The sequence below is a fragment of the Chaetodon auriga genome, chromosome 1, assembly GCF_051107435.1.
Source record: "Chaetodon auriga isolate fChaAug3 chromosome 1, fChaAug3.hap1, whole genome shotgun sequence".
NCBI classification, from domain to species: domain Eukaryota; kingdom Metazoa; phylum Chordata; class Actinopteri; order Chaetodontiformes; family Chaetodontidae; genus Chaetodon; species Chaetodon auriga.
In genome coordinates this window covers 31,482,980-31,503,061 of record NC_135074.1, presented here as the reverse complement: position 1 = coordinate 31,503,061, position 20,082 = coordinate 31,482,980, and the positions used below count along the sequence as shown (strand labels likewise).

General features: G+C 45.8%; 2 protein-coding genes across 9 annotated transcripts in view; both read left to right on the top strand.

The window, feature by feature from the left end:
- Window positions 1–85: 85 nt before the first annotated feature.
- LOC143325588 (death-associated protein kinase 3-like) lies at window positions 86–5,113 on the top strand. The gene is made up of 6 exons (XM_076738774.1): window positions 86–198; window positions 1,855–1,984; window positions 2,517–2,592; window positions 2,702–2,854; window positions 2,969–3,014; window positions 4,165–5,113. The coding sequence occupies exons 2-6, from the start codon at window positions 1,867–1,869 to the stop codon at window positions 4,816–4,818; spliced, it is 1,047 nt and encodes a 348-aa protein (XP_076594889.1). The 5' UTR covers window positions 86–198; window positions 1,855–1,866; the 3' UTR covers window positions 4,819–5,113.
- A 3,212-nt stretch (window positions 5,114–8,325) lies between these two features.
- The window catches only part of herc1 (HECT and RLD domain containing E3 ubiquitin protein ligase family member 1), a 48,437-nt gene continuing 36,680 nt past the window's right edge, over window positions 8,326–20,082 (top strand). For 5 of the 8 annotated variants that reach the window (XM_076735002.1, XM_076735011.1, XM_076734994.1 and 2 more), the window contains exons 1-13: window positions 8,326–8,631; window positions 11,144–12,120; window positions 12,732–12,827; window positions 12,994–13,188; window positions 13,906–14,217; window positions 14,512–14,608; window positions 16,374–16,517; window positions 16,605–16,732; window positions 17,046–17,190; window positions 17,632–17,803; window positions 18,759–18,893; window positions 18,972–19,137; window positions 19,513–19,638. In XM_076735002.1, coding sequence (XP_076591117.1) covers window positions 11,170–12,120; window positions 12,732–12,827; window positions 12,994–13,188; window positions 13,906–14,217; window positions 14,512–14,608; window positions 16,374–16,517; window positions 16,605–16,732; window positions 17,046–17,190; window positions 17,632–17,803; window positions 18,759–18,893; window positions 18,972–19,137; window positions 19,513–19,638 — 2,667 coding nt within the window. In that variant the 5' untranslated portion in view covers window positions 8,326–8,631; window positions 11,144–11,169. Of the gene's footprint in view, window positions 8,632–9,366; window positions 9,493–11,143; window positions 12,121–12,731; window positions 12,828–12,993; window positions 13,189–13,905; window positions 14,218–14,511; window positions 14,609–16,373; window positions 16,518–16,604; window positions 16,733–17,045; window positions 17,191–17,631; window positions 17,804–18,758; window positions 18,894–18,971; window positions 19,138–19,512; window positions 19,639–20,082 lie in introns of all 8 variants that reach the window. The other 3 variants (XM_076735028.1, XM_076735019.1, XM_076734973.1) reach the window with 2 other exon arrangements.

The following is a 20,082-nucleotide window of genomic DNA, read 5'->3' as shown; positions in this document are numbered from 1 at the left end:
TGTTGATCTGCACCGATTTAGTGACGGCAGGCGGTCGGATGATGATGTCTGTGTTCCAGAGTCTCTGGAGGTGAACTGTTTGACTTCCTGGCACAGAAGGAGTCTCTGAGCGAGGAAGAGGCCACTCAGTTCATCAAGCAAATCCTGGAGGGCGTCAACTACCTCCACGCCAGGAAAATAGCCCACTTTGATCTCAAGGTTCGTCCACTCAAGACCACATTCAGCTGAAGCACATCGAAGTGTCGCTCTGAAACTCACGACCACCTCTTGAACTCATTTCATGCTCAGAGATTAGCGCTCAGGGCGACTCAGCAGGGTCTGTAAGGCTTTCCGACCAGAAGGGGAGGCGAAGCTTCTTCTTCAGCATGACAGTGGATCAAAACTTATCTCACCACCAACCGTTTGGTGGCAGTTCTGGAGCTTTCGATCGTATCACGTGATCTTCATCAGCAGATGGAGTTTGCCTGGTTTATAAGGGACTGTAGATGCTCAAGTTTCCATCGTTTCTCAGGACTTTCATGACTTTTCATCCATGTATGAAGATAAGGAAACGTAGAAGAATTCTTCTTTGTCGTCTCGACAGAAAACACTCCTCATTTCTGTCATTCCTCCATAAATAATCATTATCTGTACCACTGGTGAAACTGACTGTGGGCTGGTTGAACTGTGGGTTCGTTCTTCAGGATTTTTTGCCTCTTATCTTTCATGTGGAAAATTCAGCTGTGAGGATTTGTGAGCTAAATGTCTGCTGATGACGGCCATGTGAAATGATCAAAAGCTCCAGAGCAGCCACTAAATGGACGCTGTGGTGAGATCATTAGTCAGTATAAATGCCTGAAAACATGATTTGAATTGGGAGGATGAACATAATAAGATGTGCTTTCAACCAAAACCTTTTCAGTCTTTGTAATTCTGTTTGGAAAATGAATTTGAAGTTATTTGGATAATTGATTGTTTCAGTCATTTTCTCTCCTCCAACTTCTCATTTTGCTGCTTTTCTCTGTTTTTCTATCATTAATCCCTCTGCGATCACGCTCTCGTGCACAAACAGGACGGATGTATGGACACATGTCAGATTTAGAAGGCTTCCTCGTATTCAGGTGGAGCAGTTCGGGGTTTGGTCCATGCTGGACTGAACCGACCACCTGCCCTGTTCCCGTCTGGTGTCACAGCAGGCTGAAATACTGTCGCCTGACCAATGGCTGATGCTTGTATTTCTTCTTCTTGGCAATAGTTTGGGGTTTTTTTGTGTTTTGATGGACGTTCCGTTAAAGCCGACGTGCTGCACAGGTGGACCGAGCTGCAGAAAGTGAAGGTGGACGTCAGAGAACAGTGTGAACATCATCTCAGAGGTTTCCCACCAGGCCGTCAGAGTTCTGCTTGTTCTAATTAGATCCAAGAGTCAGTGAGCGGCGTTAGAGTGGATCCATTCAACAGGGTCCTGAAGCCCGTTTGCCAGAGAGCTGGAGCATCTAGACGCTGAGACTGATTTTGGATGTTTTATTGTGAAACGAGATGAGTTCAGTGACTGGAACCATTTGGCTGTGGTGACTGGAGCCTCTGGTCTTACTGGAGGATGGCAAACTAAAATCTAAGAGGGAGATTTGTTCCACTAGGTGGAGCTATTAGCTGTGTTTAACTGAAAAACCTCACTTAACGGTTGTTCACAGTAACTTTGACATAGCTTCTCCCTGCATGTTCGTTTCTCACTGATCTGTGGTGATGATTTTTCTGTTGGGCCAAAACTGAGCAGACACTTTTGCACCTTATTCATGTTTCTACATCGACTCCTGTCTGTGTTTTTTGTATCGTGGGGAAACATTAGTTCATGTCGTTTGTCCCTCTCACCTGCAGCCTGAAAACATAATGCTGCTGGACAAGAACGTGCCGCTACCGAGAATCAAACTCATTGATTTCGGTCTCGCCCACAAGATTGAAGCTGGGATTGAGTTCAAAAACATCTTTGGAACGCCTGAGTTTGTCGGTAAGACGAGCTCATTTCTTATGTTTAATTTTGAACTTTTGTGGAATCACATGCATGTTAAGATGAACCGTATCTCTGCTGCGATGTTAGCGTCCATCCACAGACACGTCAGAGCGCTGTAGAAAAAGACATTTATAGCACATTTAGCCACTCTTAGCCACTCACTCTTAAATGAATTAAATATCCAGATGTCTGCAATTCAGGACAAGAGCAGAGAAGGTGAAGCGAGGTACCTTCGTCTGATTTTTACCTGTCACAGATCATCCTGTGGGCTGTAATTGACAGCGAGGTCCGTCAATCACCGTCAGTCTGGCCTTCCAGAGATAAATGTGGTACAAACTGAGGCCCACCGTTAATGGAACATGTCTGTTCCAGTAACCTAAAGCTCATCAGATGTCTCCAAACCAGGGACTTCAGAAATGCTGTGATAGAAACGTCAGCTGGACAGGTGATGAGGTGTCAGACCGAACACTTTATGTTTCACATACTTTAACAGCGCTGCATGTCGCCTGTCGTCTGTTTACCTTTTAAGCACCAGAGATCGTCAACTATGAGCCTCTGGGGTTAGAAGCAGACATGTGGAGCATCGGCGTCATCACCTACATCCTGCAAGTGAAGCTCGCATCACATCATGTCCCGTCCAGGGAACCACACATCATACTGCAGCTTCCCTCAAACAGCACCGTGAACCGCTCTTCCTTTTCTGTTCGGCCCCAGGCTGAGCGGCGCGTCACCTTTCCTGGGGGAGACCAAACAGGACACCCTGAGGAACATTTCAGCCATAAATTATGAGTTTGATGACGAGTTCTTCTGTCACACCAGTGAGCCGGCCAAGAAATTCATCAGCCAGTTGTTGGAGAAGGATAAGAAGTAAGAGCTCCGGCTGAGTGTCGTGAATGGCTTTTTCCTCAGTGTAGGAAGGTTCGTCTTTGTGTTTATGGTGCTTTAATAACGTTATTTTGGATTTTCTGTTTTCTTTTACAGGAAAAGATTAACAATTCAGGATGCCCTTAATCACCCGTGGATCAAGGTAAAGCCTGAATTATAGACAAATGTCTTTTTCACAAACCTTATGTTTGACTGCTCGGCATAGCATCAACGAGGACACACAGTAATGTGATTACACTTACAGCATCACAGCCATGCATGATGCAGAGACCGAGGACTGATTATGTGCTGAATAATGAATGCAGCCAAAAGCAAAGTCCTGAAGCAAACCTGCTTCAAGGTGCCAGATTGGAGCTATTTTTTACGCTCCAAAATGTCCCCGAGCACCCCGCCAGTTCAATTTAACACGAATACTGAAGTGATTCGTGCCGTCCGGCTCAAGATGAGAAATGGAAATGTGTGTAAATATAATATACTCTGTGATGCAGCCTGACTGAGAATATTGGACAAATTCTATTGACCTTGATTCTTCATTTACATTCAGTTTTTCTGCATTAAATCAAGTTTTGGAAAGATGAATATATTTTCATGTGTCAGAAGAATCTTTATCTAAGACTAATTATTAATTGAGTAATAATTCAGCCCAGATCAGATGTCTACTGTGTAGTCTGTGGACAAAAACGTTAATTCTAAATTAATCTAATTCTTTAGTAATTTTTTACAGTATGAGTCATGACAAAAGCAAAAGGCTTTTCTGGCATTCTGCTAGACTCTCAGCAGGCTTACCGAGTCTGTTTCAGGCCTCATTTCGGCCTTGGTCTCATCATGAGCTGGAGCCTCTGTGGATTAATCATACCTGTCTCTGCCACCATCTTGACTGCAAGGGAACCCGGAGGGACAAATGAGAGAGATGTGCGAACTCCTCTAGTTAATGTGTTTGACTTTAACCAAACAAACAAACCCAAAGGGTCAGCCGGGTGGCCATCCCATATTTTCTGATTAGATGGTGGCAGTGACCTCCGGCCACCTTTCAGCTCTGACACGTTGAACATCTGACAGCAGTCCTCTGTTTGGACTGTTTTCACTGCATCATGTCATCGCCGGTAACTTCCCTCTGGAGTTATTGTGCACAAGCCTGTGCTGTGCACATGATGTGGGGGAGGAAACAATGTTTGTGGTGTGTAATGCACCTTTAATGCAAGTCTACCTGATGCACTAGCATACCTGCATGAGCATGCCTGCTCCTCTCTCTGGACCACAGTTACTAACTGTCTCTGCTTTAAACCCTGAAGTCCAATGAGCACAAGGAGGAAACTAAGGCTCAGGAGCCGAAGAAACGGGAGCGGCGCCAGCTGAAGACCAAGCGCCTGAGGGAGTACACTATCAAGTCCCACTCCAGCATGCCACCCAACAACACCTACGTAAACTTTGAGCGCTTTGCCAAGGTGGTGGAGGACATTGACCAGATGGAGAGCTCGTTCGTTAGCCTGGCGGCAGCTCATGACTCTCTGCAGGAGGATGTCGATGCCATGGTCTCTATATACAATGAGAAGGAGGCCTGGTACAAGGAGGAGAGCGAAGGCGTGCGCCACGACCTCTCACAAATCCGCTATGAGTTCCGTAAGGTGGAGGCCTTCAAGCGGAGCCTGCAGGACGACATGCAGGCTTTCAGCTCCAGCCTCGGCGCCATCAGCAGCCGCTTCCAGGAGAGACAGAACCACTTCGATGCGCTGCGTCTGGAGCTGAGCAATGAGCTGAAATGGGTGCAGGAGGTGATGGGCTCATTTCCCATGGACGGAGGTGGTGGAGGATACCCCAACTGCAGCTTCTCCACCGTCTTCAACAACGACGTGAACGAAGCCCTGAAAGAGCTGCTGAACCGCTCCTGTGGAGGAGAGCTGCTGTCCGGGATCAACCTGGACTTTGAAAGTGGACAGCAAAGATAAACGCTCAGAAACTTCACAGTAATTGAAAATCGTTAAAATCACAGCAGTGACCAGAAGAGTTCCAACGTCACAGGAGGCTGCGATAAGAAGGAATACAAAGGTCAAACATTACATGGATTGTCTTTGTACTGTTTTCAGGTGAGTGTATGTCAAACAGGATGAGCAAATGATCACATTGTTTTATTTAGGTTTCACACAGTGTCGCAGTTATTTTAGAGTCAGAAACATTTACAATATTTTTGTATAAAAACTGTATTTTCATGCTGAAAATTGCAATTTGAACTAAAAGCTGTGTCCTCACGTACAGTTCAACGTTCAGTAAAAGCATTTCAGTGTCATTTTTAGTCAAAAATGTCAGTCTGCTGTGTTTTATTGATGATATCTTGATATAAAAGCAGTATAAACACTTGTATTGGTTCTATGGATGTTTGTTCTGACAGTATCTGTAAGCGTCATTGAAACAGCTCGTGGACTGTTGATGAAATTACATCAATTTACATCATTTGATTTGGTGTTTTATATGAAATTAGATTCATTCAGACAGTAAAATGTTGGTTACTCATGAGTTCAGATTGATCAGCACTGTGACAGCCAGCTGATGGCTCCACAGGTTCATTACACAATGTTGTTTGCTTTGTAAATTTGTACCAGAGCCACACCTGCATCATTAAGGCTGTTTCAGATCTTGTGACTCTATATCCAGTATTTGTATATCAGGACTTACAGAAGATCAGCACAGTGTTAACTCGAGTCCAGTCAACCAGTTTATGACTCAGCTGACTGAAGTTTTTGTTGTGAACTTCAACATTACTCAGCTTTTTTTCTGGAGGGCAGCTGGATCCAATCAGCTGGAAGCATTTTGGCATTTAAGGTGCCTGCAGGTGATGAAGAGTGATAGAACATATTAACATCACTGCAGGATCCAAACCGAAGTCTTAAAACTGCTTGAATGTCAGAAGAATTTAAGAAGTCTTCAGACCTGCGACGGCTCCTTGATGCAGTATTTTTGATGAGTATTCTTGCAGAATAAACGACTGAACAGTTTTTTTTGTCCACTGTTTTTGGTGAGGTGGTGAAAATGGTGTTCTCATTCACTTGAAATGATATTTAAAACCCTGCAGTCACTCTGTTCCAGCTGCTGAATCATGCAGCTGGTAAGTGTGTCAGCAGTGCAGTGATGAGAGGTGCAGCCTGCGGGGACATTCAGGACCGGATCAGAGACCGGGACCAGCTGGGACACGGCTGAGACTTCAGACCAGGAGGGGAAGCAGCACCTCCTGAAATCAACACCCAGACAGAGAGAGAGCCTCCACACCATATGTAGATACCCACTACTATTCTGAGAGCACATATGAGCTGCTCATAGGCAGGAAACTGGACCAGTACTGCACAACTAAATATTCCAGATCTCTAAGCAGTATTTAAACTTATTCTTCTTTTGCACACAACATTTCAAACTCTCTGTATTTAAGCCCCGCCTGCAGCTTCTTCTTTTAGGAGAAGGATTCAGGACAGAAAACGCTATTTGAGCATAAATATTCAGCATCCATCACACTTAACCTGCAGGAGGTAAAACACGGAGAACATTTAAAGGCATTTTCCTGAACACGTCGAGGCTGTTAACCTTTTCCCTCCACTCTCACTAGCTCTCACTGAATGGCTTCCACAGCAGCAAACATTCTGTGTTAATGAACAGTATTAAAACGTTAACATTGACAAGTATGTCTGAGCAAATAGCCAAAAACCAGAAGATGAGCCATAAAACAGCCCCCAGCTTGTCCCAGCAGTCAAAGGCTGGTATGGTTAAGCACCACATGTGTGAGAGAGAGACTTCCTGTGTGATGTGCTGTATTTTCGGGTGTTTGGTGGAGGCCAAGCAGAGCTAAAAGGAGCGTGAATACCTGGACGTGTGTATCAGGAACACACACGTCAGTTACCTGATCTCATACACATCAGGCCATAACATCATCTGATCGAATCTATATTTATTTGTACTGTATGGAATGGGGGGGTGGGGTGAAAGTATTGTGACGTTGAAGTGCATGAACAGCTGCAGCTGCAGCCTGTGATTGGTCCACTCATTCAGACGCTGTAATTACAGTTTATTTTAGCAGCTCTCGATTAAAAAATGAAAGTGGATTTAATTTTTACCACATAAATTTGACCATTCCTAATTCCTCTTCTAACGTGTGCATCATTGAAAAACTCTTCTCTCATTCATTTTGCCTCTTTTATCTAGAAATGCTGAATTGTACAACAAGTATTTTTTGAGTGAAATACAACATTCATGACACGAGATGCAGCTTTAAGCGCACCTGTGCTGAATGGTGTCTAAAGACAGCAGTTTACCTGCAGCTGGAAAGTGACTATAACATATTGAAGTCACCTTAACCAGGTTATAACCAGGAAGAGCCTCTTACTCCAGAACTCTATCAGCTGATAAAATGTTCAATTTAAAATTTGGTAAAATGTTGAAAGTTGAGTTCAACGTTGAGTTGGCATGACTCAAGACTGTAGAAAGGTGAAGCTTTGCGGTGTTGCTGACAGGACCAGACTAAAACACAGCCTGAGCTCTGATATCACTGCAAGAGGATTAAAGCTTCCACAAATTAGCGAGCAACTCTCCATTAAGTTAAACTGCTGATCCATAATAATCTCCTCCCCTGCTGCACAGCTGATACACATATCGCTCTGTGTTTGATTCACTGAGGATGTTTGCATCTTCAAAGTGACAGAGCATGAGCTAATGAGACTGAAGCTGGTCAATTGGAAGCATTTTAAAGGTGTGTTGGGGCGTGCTGAGCAGCAGGTAGGGGGCGCTCCGGTGACCTACAGGTGTGGCAGCGGGTTCGAGTGAGGCTGAGGGCATGCAGCATGTCACACCCCATCACTCCCACCTTTCACACCCTGTCAGCTCTTTAATGTCAGCTGCTTAAAAGGGCATAAAAATGTGCGTCTAAGAGACGAGAAACAAGCCGCAGAGAGGATGTTCCTCTGAGATAAAGCGAGAACTACAGTGAGACTGAGCTGATCTGTCTGCATGTCCGAGATAAGCACCAAACCCACTTCACACACCACGTGACGGTACATGACGTCACCACTGGGTGACTTTCTATTAACCTCACCATAATAATAACTGATAACAATAACCATTAAACATATTAGTTAGTGTGTCACCGTTTGCTGCTCATATAAACAATTAACTGACACCTGTGTTATTGGACCAATGAAAATACGTCCTTTATTTACATTTCACTGAATCATCCGTACATGTCATGACAGTGCTGTGAAGACAGACTGTCGATCATAGATGACATTAAGCAGAGATAGCAGTGTCCACCACCCTCTGCTGAACCCGATGATCATGTCAACCCGCTGAGTCCTGGACCCCTTTGTCTCTGTGGGCGTGAATGAGCCCCTGCTGACTACATAACATAACAGCATAACTTACACAGAGAGAGAGTACGTGCGAGCAGAGAGACAGCCAGCAGAGCAGTCAGACAGACAGGCAGACAAAGAGACAGCCAGGCAGGCAGACAGACACAGGCGGGCGGACAGACAGGTCCGAACGTCACCGCCCTGCGCTGGGGCTCGCTGAGGGGCTGGGACTGAGCGGACACAGGCTAATCGCACTGGAAGGCACCGGAGAGGCGGGCGGAGGCATGGAAATCCATGCATGGCTCTGTCTCCTTTCACAATAACGCTAGCAAAGCGTACGGATATTGACTGAACCGTTAGTGTTTATGCAATGAAGCACAGTTGGGCTCTTGTGTAAGCTCAACGCGGACGAGAGGAGGCCCCTGACAGTTACTGGTGAGCCAGGTTTTATTCCAGCTAACGTTAGAAAGTGCAGCTAGCAAGCTAGCTTGACGCTATGATACAGCAGATAAGCCAACCTAATAACTGACTAAAAAAGCTAACGGTTTATGGAGCTGAGCTCTTTGTACAGGTATGCAAACTTGATGCGACTACCTATCTGATGTATCAGCCCCCTGTCATACCTGTAAATTAAGGTGTTATGTCTGTGTTTAGGTATTTTACGCTTTGCTAGCTGAGTGACGTGAGGAAAGTTAGCTAGCGTTAGCTAACGTAAACAGTAGCGTCTTCTGACAGACGTCTTCTTGATTTGTTGCACAATTAACTGCCAACAACAATTAACCTTATAGTTTCGGTTTGCCTCAGCAGCTAGTGAGGCTACAGCTAACGTTAATGGTGCAGTGCAACATCTTAGCTAAATGTTTGCCAGTCTGCAAGTTAATGTCAGTGATTTGTAAAACAGTTAGCTGCTGGTGATTATCATCACAGGGAAACTGCCTTCTAATCTGACAGAAGAAGCGCGTTAGCAGCCCTCTGCTCTCTCTGGTTAGCCCTGTCATGGTGCTAATTTAGCTGTCTAATGTTATCTGCCGGTGGTTAGCTGTGTGCTAAACCCTCCGCTGCAACCAGTATTAAGCCAGTTTTAGCATGGGCCGTTGCTGCAGTTGAGCTGTCCAGCTAGCTAGCTAGGTGCTAGCCGCTTCTAATCATCCTGTGGTCGCACCTGAACAGATGCAGTGTTGCCTGAAACCATGTTGGTGTGACTGTCAGATAGAAGGAGTGTCTGCAGGAAGTCACGCATCTTCACAAGAATTTGGGGGCAAATACAGACACGAAGGATGGAAGCAAGCACAAAATGTCAGTGATAAACATGATATTTGCATATACAGTAGGGTGATGGATGAATGGATGCACAGTAGCTCAGACTGTAGTGATTATACAGAAGTCCTCCATGAGATTAATGAGTACCCCTCATTAATTGAACAGTGACACATTGAACCACAGCCTGAGAGATTACAGATCAGTAAACATGACTTTGATCAAATACAGGGGAAATACTGGGTAAATAGGTGCAGTTTGGTTAAAGTCCGCAGCAGTTTCTCAAAGAAGGATGTGCTTTAGCCGTTCACACGTAGGCTTTGTATGTGCAGGAAATGTCTATCATGTCTGTTCCCATGACATGACCGTGCTGCTTAGATAAGCAATGCTCACAGTAGACCCTGAGTTTGGCTTGTGAGGCAACAGTGTAGCCCCCTCCGGACAAACAAACAAACACACAAACAAACAGACCCCCCTTGGTATCAGTTCTGTTTCTTTCAGGTTGTAGACTGTAGTGTCACCTTGTGAGTCTTTGTGATTGGCCCACTTACTCAGTATGAAGCTGTCGTAACCATGTTGTAAGGTTTCGTGTGCCCGAGCCGGGAGAGTTGCTGTTTTGCTTTGTATACATGACGTAGGACTTTGTACCAGGAGCTGAGCCTGAAATTGTATGTTACCGTATTTAACCTTACAGGATATATCCAGACTGATCGACTGATGCCAATTCCACCCACAATCTGTTTGTCAGCAGATACACAGTCCTCTCAAGCCACGTGCACTTCACTGCTGGCCTCCATAGTTAATGCAGTTCATGTTCACAAGTCTAAAAGATGAGTGCAGGTGCTCTCTGAACGGGCCTTTGTTTCAGCAGTAGGCTAAAAGGCTGCAGTCTACACGAATAACCTTAAATCTATGAGAAACCTCATCTGTGATTGGTTATATAAACCCTGCAATAAATCTGTAATATTCAGTTTTTCTTGACTTCATCCGAAATGCATGTTAATGACGTTCTGGTGTAGTTTCTGAGGCTCTTGTCATGGCAGTGTTGTACTGGAAGCTTACATCCTAATTTACATATCAGATGGGGACAGATATTAGAAGCACCTCTCAGCACGATGTCAGCTAATACAGTAAGAAACCTCACAACCTCGGTTATCAGACGCATTGTCCTCTGGCCCTGAAACATCTTCTGGATCCAGAATAATGATAACATAAACTGGTGAATGATTATTTCTCATGAGCAGACACATATACTGGAAGCACTTACAGTTAATGTGACTTTGTCAGAATTTGTTCAGTTTAGTAATTATTAACACTCAGATGGATTATTTTTTCCACATGAGAATCCCAGTTGGGAGTTAGAGCTGAGCGATATCCAAAAAAAAAAAAAAGCCAGTATTTTATGTTGTGATAGTAACAAACCGTGAGTTAGCACGACTAAGTACTTTACAGAAGTGATCCTATGTGAAATAAATCAAATTTTCTGTTTCAGTGAAATGACCCTTTAACGAGTCGTCGTTACAGTAATGCACGTTTACCTCCGTAGACGATATTTGCTTTTTATTTGACAGCAAGTACATGTAAAAGGAGAACTTGTGCTTCACTCATTCAGCCCACATGCTTGATGAAGAAACTGCTGAACACAAGCTTGACATGAACATTTCGTATGATGTCGACTCGATGTTTTCAGGACTGATGGCTCCAGAGTGACATGCCATGGCTTTGATGATCCCCCCGGTGAAACTGAAATGGCTGGAGCACCTCAACAGCTCATGGATCACGGAGGACAGCGAGTCGATAGCCACACGGGAGGGAGTTTCGGTGCTCTACTCAAAGCTGCTGGCCAACAAAGAGGCTGTGCTGCTGCCCCAGCAGGTGCTGTGTCTGAAGGGCCCCCAGCTTCCAGACTTTGAGCGTGAATCCCTCTCCAGCGATGAGCAGGAGCACTACCTGGACGCTCTGCTCAGCAGCCAGTTGGCTTTGGCCAAGATGGTCTGCTCTGACTCTCCCTTTGCTGCTGCCCTGCGCAAACGTGTGCTGGTGCTCCAGCGCATCTTCTATGCACTGTCCAACAAATACCACGACAAGGGAAAGGTCAAGCAGCAGCAGCACTCTCCAGAGAACAACTCGGGCTCAGCTGATCTGCACTCGGTCAGCGAGCGGCCTCGCTCCAGCACCGACGCCCTCATTGAGATGGGTGTTCGCACAGGCCTCAGCCTTCTTTTCGCTCTGTTGCGCCAGAGCTGGATGATGCCTCCTCCACCTAGCCCTGGTGGAGGTCCTGGGGGCAACATAAACTTGTGTAATGACGTCATTCACACAGCCATTGATGTGGTTAGCTCCCTGCCACCCCTCTCTCTAGCCAATGAGAGCAAGATCCCACCAATGGGCCTGGACTGCCTGGCCCAGGTCACCACTTTCCTGAAGGGAGTAACCATGCCCAACTCCGGGGCGGATATTTTAGGACGCCGGCTTGCCTCAGAGCTCCTGCTAGGGCTGGCTTCCCAGAGAGGCTCCCTGCGCTACTTGCTTGAGTGGATTGAGATGGCATTGGCTGCATCAGCTGTGGTCAGTACTATGCAGGAGAATAAGGTGCTACAGAACCAAGAGGGGCTTATCGGCTATGACTGCTTCATGAACATCCTCATGCAGATGAGACGCTCTTTGGTGAGTAAACATTAACAATGCTTTTTTATTTCAGTGGTTTAATAACTCAGAACAGAACGCAGCAAATGTTATCACCTCTGCTTATGTGGAAGTCAGCGTAGCCTGGACAGCTTTTCATCGCTCTGAGCTGTCAAATGGGCTTAAAAATGCCAGGCTCCTTCTGTTGAGTATTAAATTAGACATTCATTCAGCCCATTTTTTTCTCATGTGGAAAACTGAGGAAACAGTTGCACTGATGCAAAATGTGTTCAGGACAGCGAGCAACAAAATTATTCATCTCTTCGCTTTATAGTGCGGCTGTTATGATCTCAGGGTGTGATGAGGGAAACCATTTACTTGGAGATAATCAGTAAAGCATGAAATAAAAACCTGATGATGTAAGAAATCTTCAGTCAAACCTTTCACACTCATAGACGTTATTATGTTTTTTAATGATGTTTGGGACTCTAAGATGTGTTGTGGGAGGTGGGCTGTTTGGTTCCTATCAGATGTAGTAGTGCATAGATAATTGAACGTTTCTTTATTGGAGTCTGCTTCTGGTCATACTGAGTGGAATGTCTGTGCTTTTATTGGTTGATGCCAATGTGGATTTGTGTATGTGATTGTCTCAGGGCTCCTCGGCAGATCGCAGCCAGTGGCGAGAGCCCACGCGGACCTCTGATGGCCTGTGCTCATTGTATGAGGCAGCACTGTGTCTATTTGAGGAAGTAAGAGGTTTAAATAGTATTTTACTTCAGAACTATACCCTCATTATACTGTGTTTGTATACTGTGTCGTTCCTAAGAGTGGGTAGCCTGTGCAACACCATCATGTCACAAGAGGAAATACAAGAGTAAAAGTGTGTGGTTGTTTGATCGTGTCCTTTTCTTCCAGGTGTGTCGAATGGCATCAGACTACTCTCGCACCTGCGTCAGTCCAGACAGCATCCAGACCGGCGAAACGCCCGTGGTGTCTGAAACCTGCGAGGTTTACGTGTGGGGCAGTAACAGCAGCCACCAGCTGGTGGAGGGCACGCAGGAGAAGATCCTGCAGCCGAAGCTGGCCGCCAGCTTCGCCGATGCACAGACGGTAAGAGGCGACCGCTCACGCCGCCGTAGAGTGTCTGCACACGTCGAGGAAGGAAACATCTGTTTTCCTGTACTCATCATAAGACGGAGAGAATCTGTCATGAGCTTCAAATATGAGTCTACCTGATTTTGGCAAATGCGTTGTTGAAGGAAAAATATTTTGCCCTGAAGGCCTGAGTTAAACTGATCAGCATAAAAGACGAGTGTGGCAGAGACATGGTGACATGACGAGAAGGTGTTTAAATTCAGATTTCACTGGTTCCCACAGGGAAACTACAGCTGTAGATCAAAGCAGTGTGGCACACTGTGTTCGCTAGAAGGCCTGAGACAGGAACTCTGCAAGATGGAGGAGAGACAACATCAAGACCTTCATTTCTCTCCAACAATGTCTTCTCTTATCCTGCTTCACACAGTTAGAAAGTGTATTCATTCACAGTTCTTTGCCTACAGGGTGATGATATGGAGCATTTCTGTAGAGTGAGGTTGCACAGTAGGCTTTCCTTATGTGCTGATGCTATGAATGATGGGAAAAATCCCCCAAAAATGCAGAAAAGTAAGGAATTGAATATAATGAATTATATGAATTATGGGATGGAGTCTTACAGCTCACTGTAGCATCACTTTATCTCATTCCACCAGTTGTTGTCATCACTGAGGATGTTAAGTGAAAATGCTGAGTCAGCCTACGAACACGCATCTTTTCCTGCTTTCTCTGCAGATTGAGGCGGGTCAGTACTGCACTTTTGTAATCTCTTCTGATGGCTCCGTCCGGGCCTGCGGGAAGGGCAGCTACGGCCGCTTGGGCCTCGGGGACTCCAACAACCAGTCGACGCTCAAGAAGCTGACCTTCGAACCCCACCGCGCCATCAAGAAGGTGTCGTCGTCCAAGGGCTCAGATGGCCACACGCTGGCCTTCACTACGGAGGGTGAGGTGTTCAGCTGGGGTGACGGTGATTATGGCAAACTGGGTCACGGGAACAGCTCAACACAGAAATACCCTAAACTTATCCAGGGGCCACTGCAGGGGAAGGTAGGGACTCACCCAGCTTTTCAGTCAATTTCACACATTTTGTTGGCATGCTGCATGGCACAGTCATAGATTTACAGCAGCACTGAGTGCAGGTGCGAGCGTCTTTTTGCCCTCCTTCACTCGGTGAAATGTTTTCCCATCAGTAACAGTAATGGTGTCAGAATTCAGGAAGAAACGTGTTCGTGGTTTGCTCTAATAGCTGCTTCCACCTCTGCTGCCTGTTGTGAAAATGGACAGGAGGAACTCAGTGGATGTCTTTGTGTTTGTGCTGCTTTGGTGTTTCCTCTCCATCAGGTGGTGGTTTGTGTGTCTGCTGGCTACAGACACAGCGCTGCAGTCAGTGAGGATGGAGAGCTGTACACATGGGGCGAAGGAGATTTTGGAAGATTAGGTAAGGTCTGATTTACTCTGAGATGAGCTTCTTAACATACATCTGTATCTTCAAACAGTTCGCAGTGCGGCTCTGCTGATGTCGGCAGACTGTTTCTGTTCACTTTACCATTGAATGTTTGAGGTTTGTGCAAACATTACACACAGTCACTCCACAAAGAGTCACTTTAAAACACATTTTACTCTTCAGTGTAATGTTCAGTATACTTCTTCACAGAAAAACATGCGTAAGACAAGCTCACACCAGCAACATGGCAGCGAAGCCTTTCCTGCTGAATTGTTTTTAATTAGTTTCTGTGGCGATCAATCAGTCTGTGGTTTACTGGTTTGACATTTGCAGGGTTTGATTCAGCTGACAGCTTTGTCATTTTACAGCATGTGTTACCGTCTCCAGATCTCAGCCTGGATCATTGTTCTCCTCCTCCTGTAAAACGGTGGCATTGTGCACTAATAATACAACAAATGGAGTGAGATTCACTGAGGCTGCTAACTGCAGGCCCAGTTTGGCAGCATGAATGCAGCACTGGTCAGACAACCTGCTCAGTCTGTAACGTACAGTAAGACACTCAACTGTTCATCTCCCCGTCCTCGTGTCACGGGCTGTAAATGATCTTTGTGATTCTGGGTCTGATATCAGGGGACATCTTGCATAGCTGGACAGATTGTGCTCTGAATAATGTTTGTATTGGCAGGTTTCTTAAAGTCATGTCACTTTTCAGTACAAAGCACATATTGTTAAGTTATGTCAGTTTTATCTATATAACCCAAAATTACAAATGTGCTTCAGGGGGATTTACAGTCTTTCCAGTGTACAGCTGACGTGCAGCAGGCTGCGTAGTGGAGCGTGCTTGAGGGGCGCTAATGAACTCTCCCAGCTCAGTCTGAACGCATCGTACTGTCAGAAGAGGTCAGAGGTCAAAGAGCTGCGTGTGGTGGTCAGGGAGCACGTGTGATGAAGATGCTGCTTCTTTAAAGAGCGGACACTCATCAAATCTTTGAGGTCGAGCTGCAGTGTGTCCTGACAAATCGCTGCGGTCAAAATGTCCAGTGAAAATAATTAGTTAGAAGTGAAAATATTCCGGCTCTTCACGCCGTTTTTGCTGTCCGCCCTCTCTCTCTCTCCTCTTCTGATTCGTTGAATTAAGAGTTGAATTCAACCAGTCCAGAGTCAGTGATGATTGTTTGAACGGTGAAAAGATGAACTACGATGGTTTTGGTGAATTTTATTCAGTTTTTGTCGCTTTTGAACGGGGTGTGTTTTACGATGATAAATCACTGTTTCTGTGAATGGAGTCTGGTGAGAGAGATCGCAGCTGTTTCTGGTTGAACAAAACAGATCATGCTCTTTAACAAAAAGTTCGATCTGATGACACTTATTATAACAATCTGAGTCTGTTGGGGGATTTACGTTGCACCCTGTTTCACGGCTGACGGCTGCAGTGCTCTCGCTAAATACTGAAAAAACTTCAAAAATGGTCGTCTCCATAAGTCGCCTGGACACAAAAAAGGGTCCATAATCAGACAATAAGTGACCCGAATTCCTCCTGCATGGACACGTGAACCACCACCAACTGGAAACTGAAAATTAAACGTAGGTCAAGCTGATACGAGGAATCATTCAACAACAGGGTGTAGAACATTATTTTATTTGCTTTATAAGGAATATTCAAATGTCGTTTTTGGCCATTTTTGCCAGTTCACACAAGGAGAAACTGCTCATTTCCAGGTTTAAACAGCTCGACCTTTTTCATTGTTTGGGATTGCAGGTCACGGTGACAGCAACAGCCGGAACATTCCTACCCTGGTTAAAGACATCAGCAATGTGGGAGAGGTGTCGTGTGGTAGCTCCCACACTATCGCACTGTCCAAGGATGGACGCACTGTGTGGTCCTTCGGAGGAGGGGACAACGGTGTGTACAGACCCCTGTTACCTTTAATGTTTCATATCAAAATGAATTCTGTTTGAAGTTTATATGAAAAAACGCGTCGTCCTGCAGGAAAACTCGGTCACGGAGATACGAATCGAGTCTACAAGCCAAAAGTAGTGGAGGCCCTGCAAGGCATGTTCATCAGGAAAGTGTGTGCAGGAAGCCAGTCGTCTCTCGCCTTAACCTCAACCGGACAGGTAGGACGTCATTCCTGCCCTCTTAACCAAGACGCAATAACAGCTGTGGTTTAATGAGAAGAAGTGGAGCCTTCAGCTTCCTGAGCAGCCGTCTCTGAAGCAGCTGTGTGCAGATGTTTCTGCATTCTGACCGACAGCTGTGGACGCTGACAGTGTCATATTTTAAGATCAGGACGTGTTACGTAACGAAGGTCTCATTTCATTTCCTTCTTTTTTTCTCATCAGGAGAGTTTTTGTCAGGGAAAGGACCAAAATAAAATGCTTCGCAGTGTGAACAGAGGGAATCTTCGCCTAATGCTGATTTGTTTTTTAGGTGTACGCTTGGGGCTGTGGTGCTTGCCTGGGGTGTGGTTCTTCTGAGGCCACGGCACTCAGACCCAAACTAATCGAGGAGCTGGCGACCACCAGGGTGGTGGACATCTCCATCGGGGACAGTCACTGCCTGGCCTTGTCCCACGGTATTTGTCTTTCTCCCACTCTGTCTATTGTTTTTAAAGGAGCTTATCTGTAGATGAAACGTATACGGCCGGCGCTGCATTGATGGAAACATGTTTGCATGCTCTCAGGGATCAATGCTCAGTGCTGCCGTACAAACAGCTGAATCTCTGCCTCTGTCAGTCACAATTCGAGTGTTATTTTGCAGACGCAGTTTGATTTAGTGTTTGTTAAACATCTGGCACAACTGCTGCAAGTAGCATGATGTAATAGCAAATACATAGACCAAATTTGTTTAAGCTAATTCTCAACTCAAGCCTGGCATGAAACAGGTGATATTTCAGCTCAGTGCAGTACAAACTCTGCCTCATTGTTATTCAGCGTAATTTCAGCTGCGGTATGAACAATCATTGCAGCTGCGTCTGATATCGTGTTGCTTTTCTTCCACTCAAACCACCATCTAGACAATGAAGTGTATGCGTGGGGCAACAACTCCATGGGCCAGTGTGGCCAGGGGAACTCCACAGGGCCAATCACCAAGCCCAAGAAGGTCGTCGGCCTGGACGGAGTCGCTATTCAGCAGATCTCAGCCGGCACTTCCCACAGTCTGGCGTGGACGGCCCTGCCCAGAGACAGGTCAGCCACCATCAGAGTAAATACTCTGACTGGAGTGAAGGTGACATTGACTGTAACCTGGATTTCACAGGAGAAACTCTCATGGTGGGGGGGTGGGGGGGGTGAGGACTGATGTCACAACACCCGTCAACCTCTGTGCTTAATGAGGATTGTGTAACGCAAGTCAAAGGTCAGGAGCTGCACGTGAAATGTACAGCAGTAACTATACAAGACTGATGCAGCACACACACGGTGAAGGATTTATTTATTCTGTTATTCTTATAAGCTTACATTTAGATCAACCGAGCAGCTTTCTCAGATCAAAGTGGGGTCTTGTGTTTTTTTTTGTTTACCAGTGTGCACAGAGAGACCGTGAGGCGACATGAATTTATCATGTTTTTGGTATTTTAATATCAGCTGGAGCAGAGAGAGGAACGGTCTCACAAGATGCTTGAAAAGTTCACATCACATTGTTCTGTACATCAGTACTTTCCCATAAAGTTTCATATACAGTGAACATCAGTTTATTTATATTATCACCAACTCCTCACATTTATTTTAAGTCCTACCTTATCCTGTGAAGTGTTTACAGGGAATAAAGTCTACATTGTTCAGCCTGAGCCTGTGAACGTGCTGTCTGACGTCTTCCGTTCTGGACGACCCTAATGATCAGACTAAAGAAAGTGTTTGAGAGGCGTGGGCACTCAGAGGGCACGTGGGGTCTAATGAAAGACTGTGAGTTGCATTGTGGGAATTGTAGGATCCAGTGTTTTTTGGAGCTTGACCCATACTGGGGACTAACAGTCAGGGTATCTCTGGCTCTGCTGCTTCAGTTTTGACTGTTCTTCATTGAATCTGTCTCTTCTGAGTCCCCTGACTTTATGACTGCCTTCATCAATCAGACTCTTTGCCCTCCACTCGAGCACCTGTGAAGCTCCAGAACGCTTGTCAATATTTACTCGCTCTGACTCTGTAGGCAAGTGGTGGCTTGGCACAGGCCCTACTGCGTCGACCTTGAAGAAAGCACCTTCTCCCACCTGCGCTCCTTCCTTGAACGCTACTGTGACGGCATCAACAGTGAGGTTCCTCCTCTGCCGTTCCCCTCATCCAGGTCAGTGCACACAGTTCTCTCAATATGTGCTGATAGAAAGTAAAACTGTGACATGACGTGTAACTTCTTTATTTGCAGGGAGCATCATAACTTCCTCAAGCTGTGCCTTCGGCTTCTGTCCAATCACCTGGCTCTGGCTCTGGCCGGGGGCGTGGCCACCAGCATCTTAGGTCGGCAGGCCAGACCCCTGAGGAACCTGCTCTTCAGGCTGATGGACTCCTCTGTGCCAGATGAGATTCAGGAGGTGAGACAAAAGGAGACTCGCTGCTGATCGTGAAGAAGATTAGAGGCAATCTGAGATTCACTTTAAATCATCTGCTTAAAAATACAGATGTGGGGCTGCACCTGACAGTTATTTTTATTATTGACTAACAGCTGATTATTTTCTGATGTCTAACAAACTCTTCAGATACTGAGTTTACTTTGATAAAACACACAAAAGCACCAAGTTCTCATATTTGAGAAGTTGGAACCGTCGCTGTTGCTTGTAAAACAGTTGATTGGTTATCAGAATAGTTGCAGATGAACTTATTGGTTGAGGAAATAGAGTCATTTGTTAAACCGTCATCACGCTGTGAATCCTCTCCGTCACCTGACGGGTGTGTGTTTGCCCCGTCAGGCGGTGATTGAGACTCTGTCCGTGGGGGCGACCATGCTGCTGCCTCCACTCAGAGAGAGGATGGAGCTGCTTCACTCGTTGTTGCCTCAGGGCCCTGACAGATGGGAGAGTCTCTCCAAAGGACAGGTACCGTATGCTGCCCGACACACACACACACACACACACACACACACACACACACACACACACACACCTGAACCTTTTCGCCTTGTGACCGCGGAGCAGCAGCCTGTGAGGAGCGCCGCAGGCTCCATGTGACCTCATGCACATGTAGAGGGGTGATCAGTTCAGTTAGTGTTTGATTCTGTTTCAGGATGTTTCCTCTTTTATTTTGTGGTAATCAGTGGAGACGTGGACGATGCTGAATACTGACATTTGTGTAGTTTTTCCTCTGGCGTTAGTCTCATTATTACCCATTCAAATCAGGTCACAACCAGCAGTTAAACACCTCTGATATAAAGGAGTATAGTTGAGGAGTGTATACGTTAACCATTGCTTCATTCGTTCACTGAAAGGTTTTGAAAGTACGGTCAGAGCGCCGTTTGGTTAATGGTCACTGTGTTCGGCTGG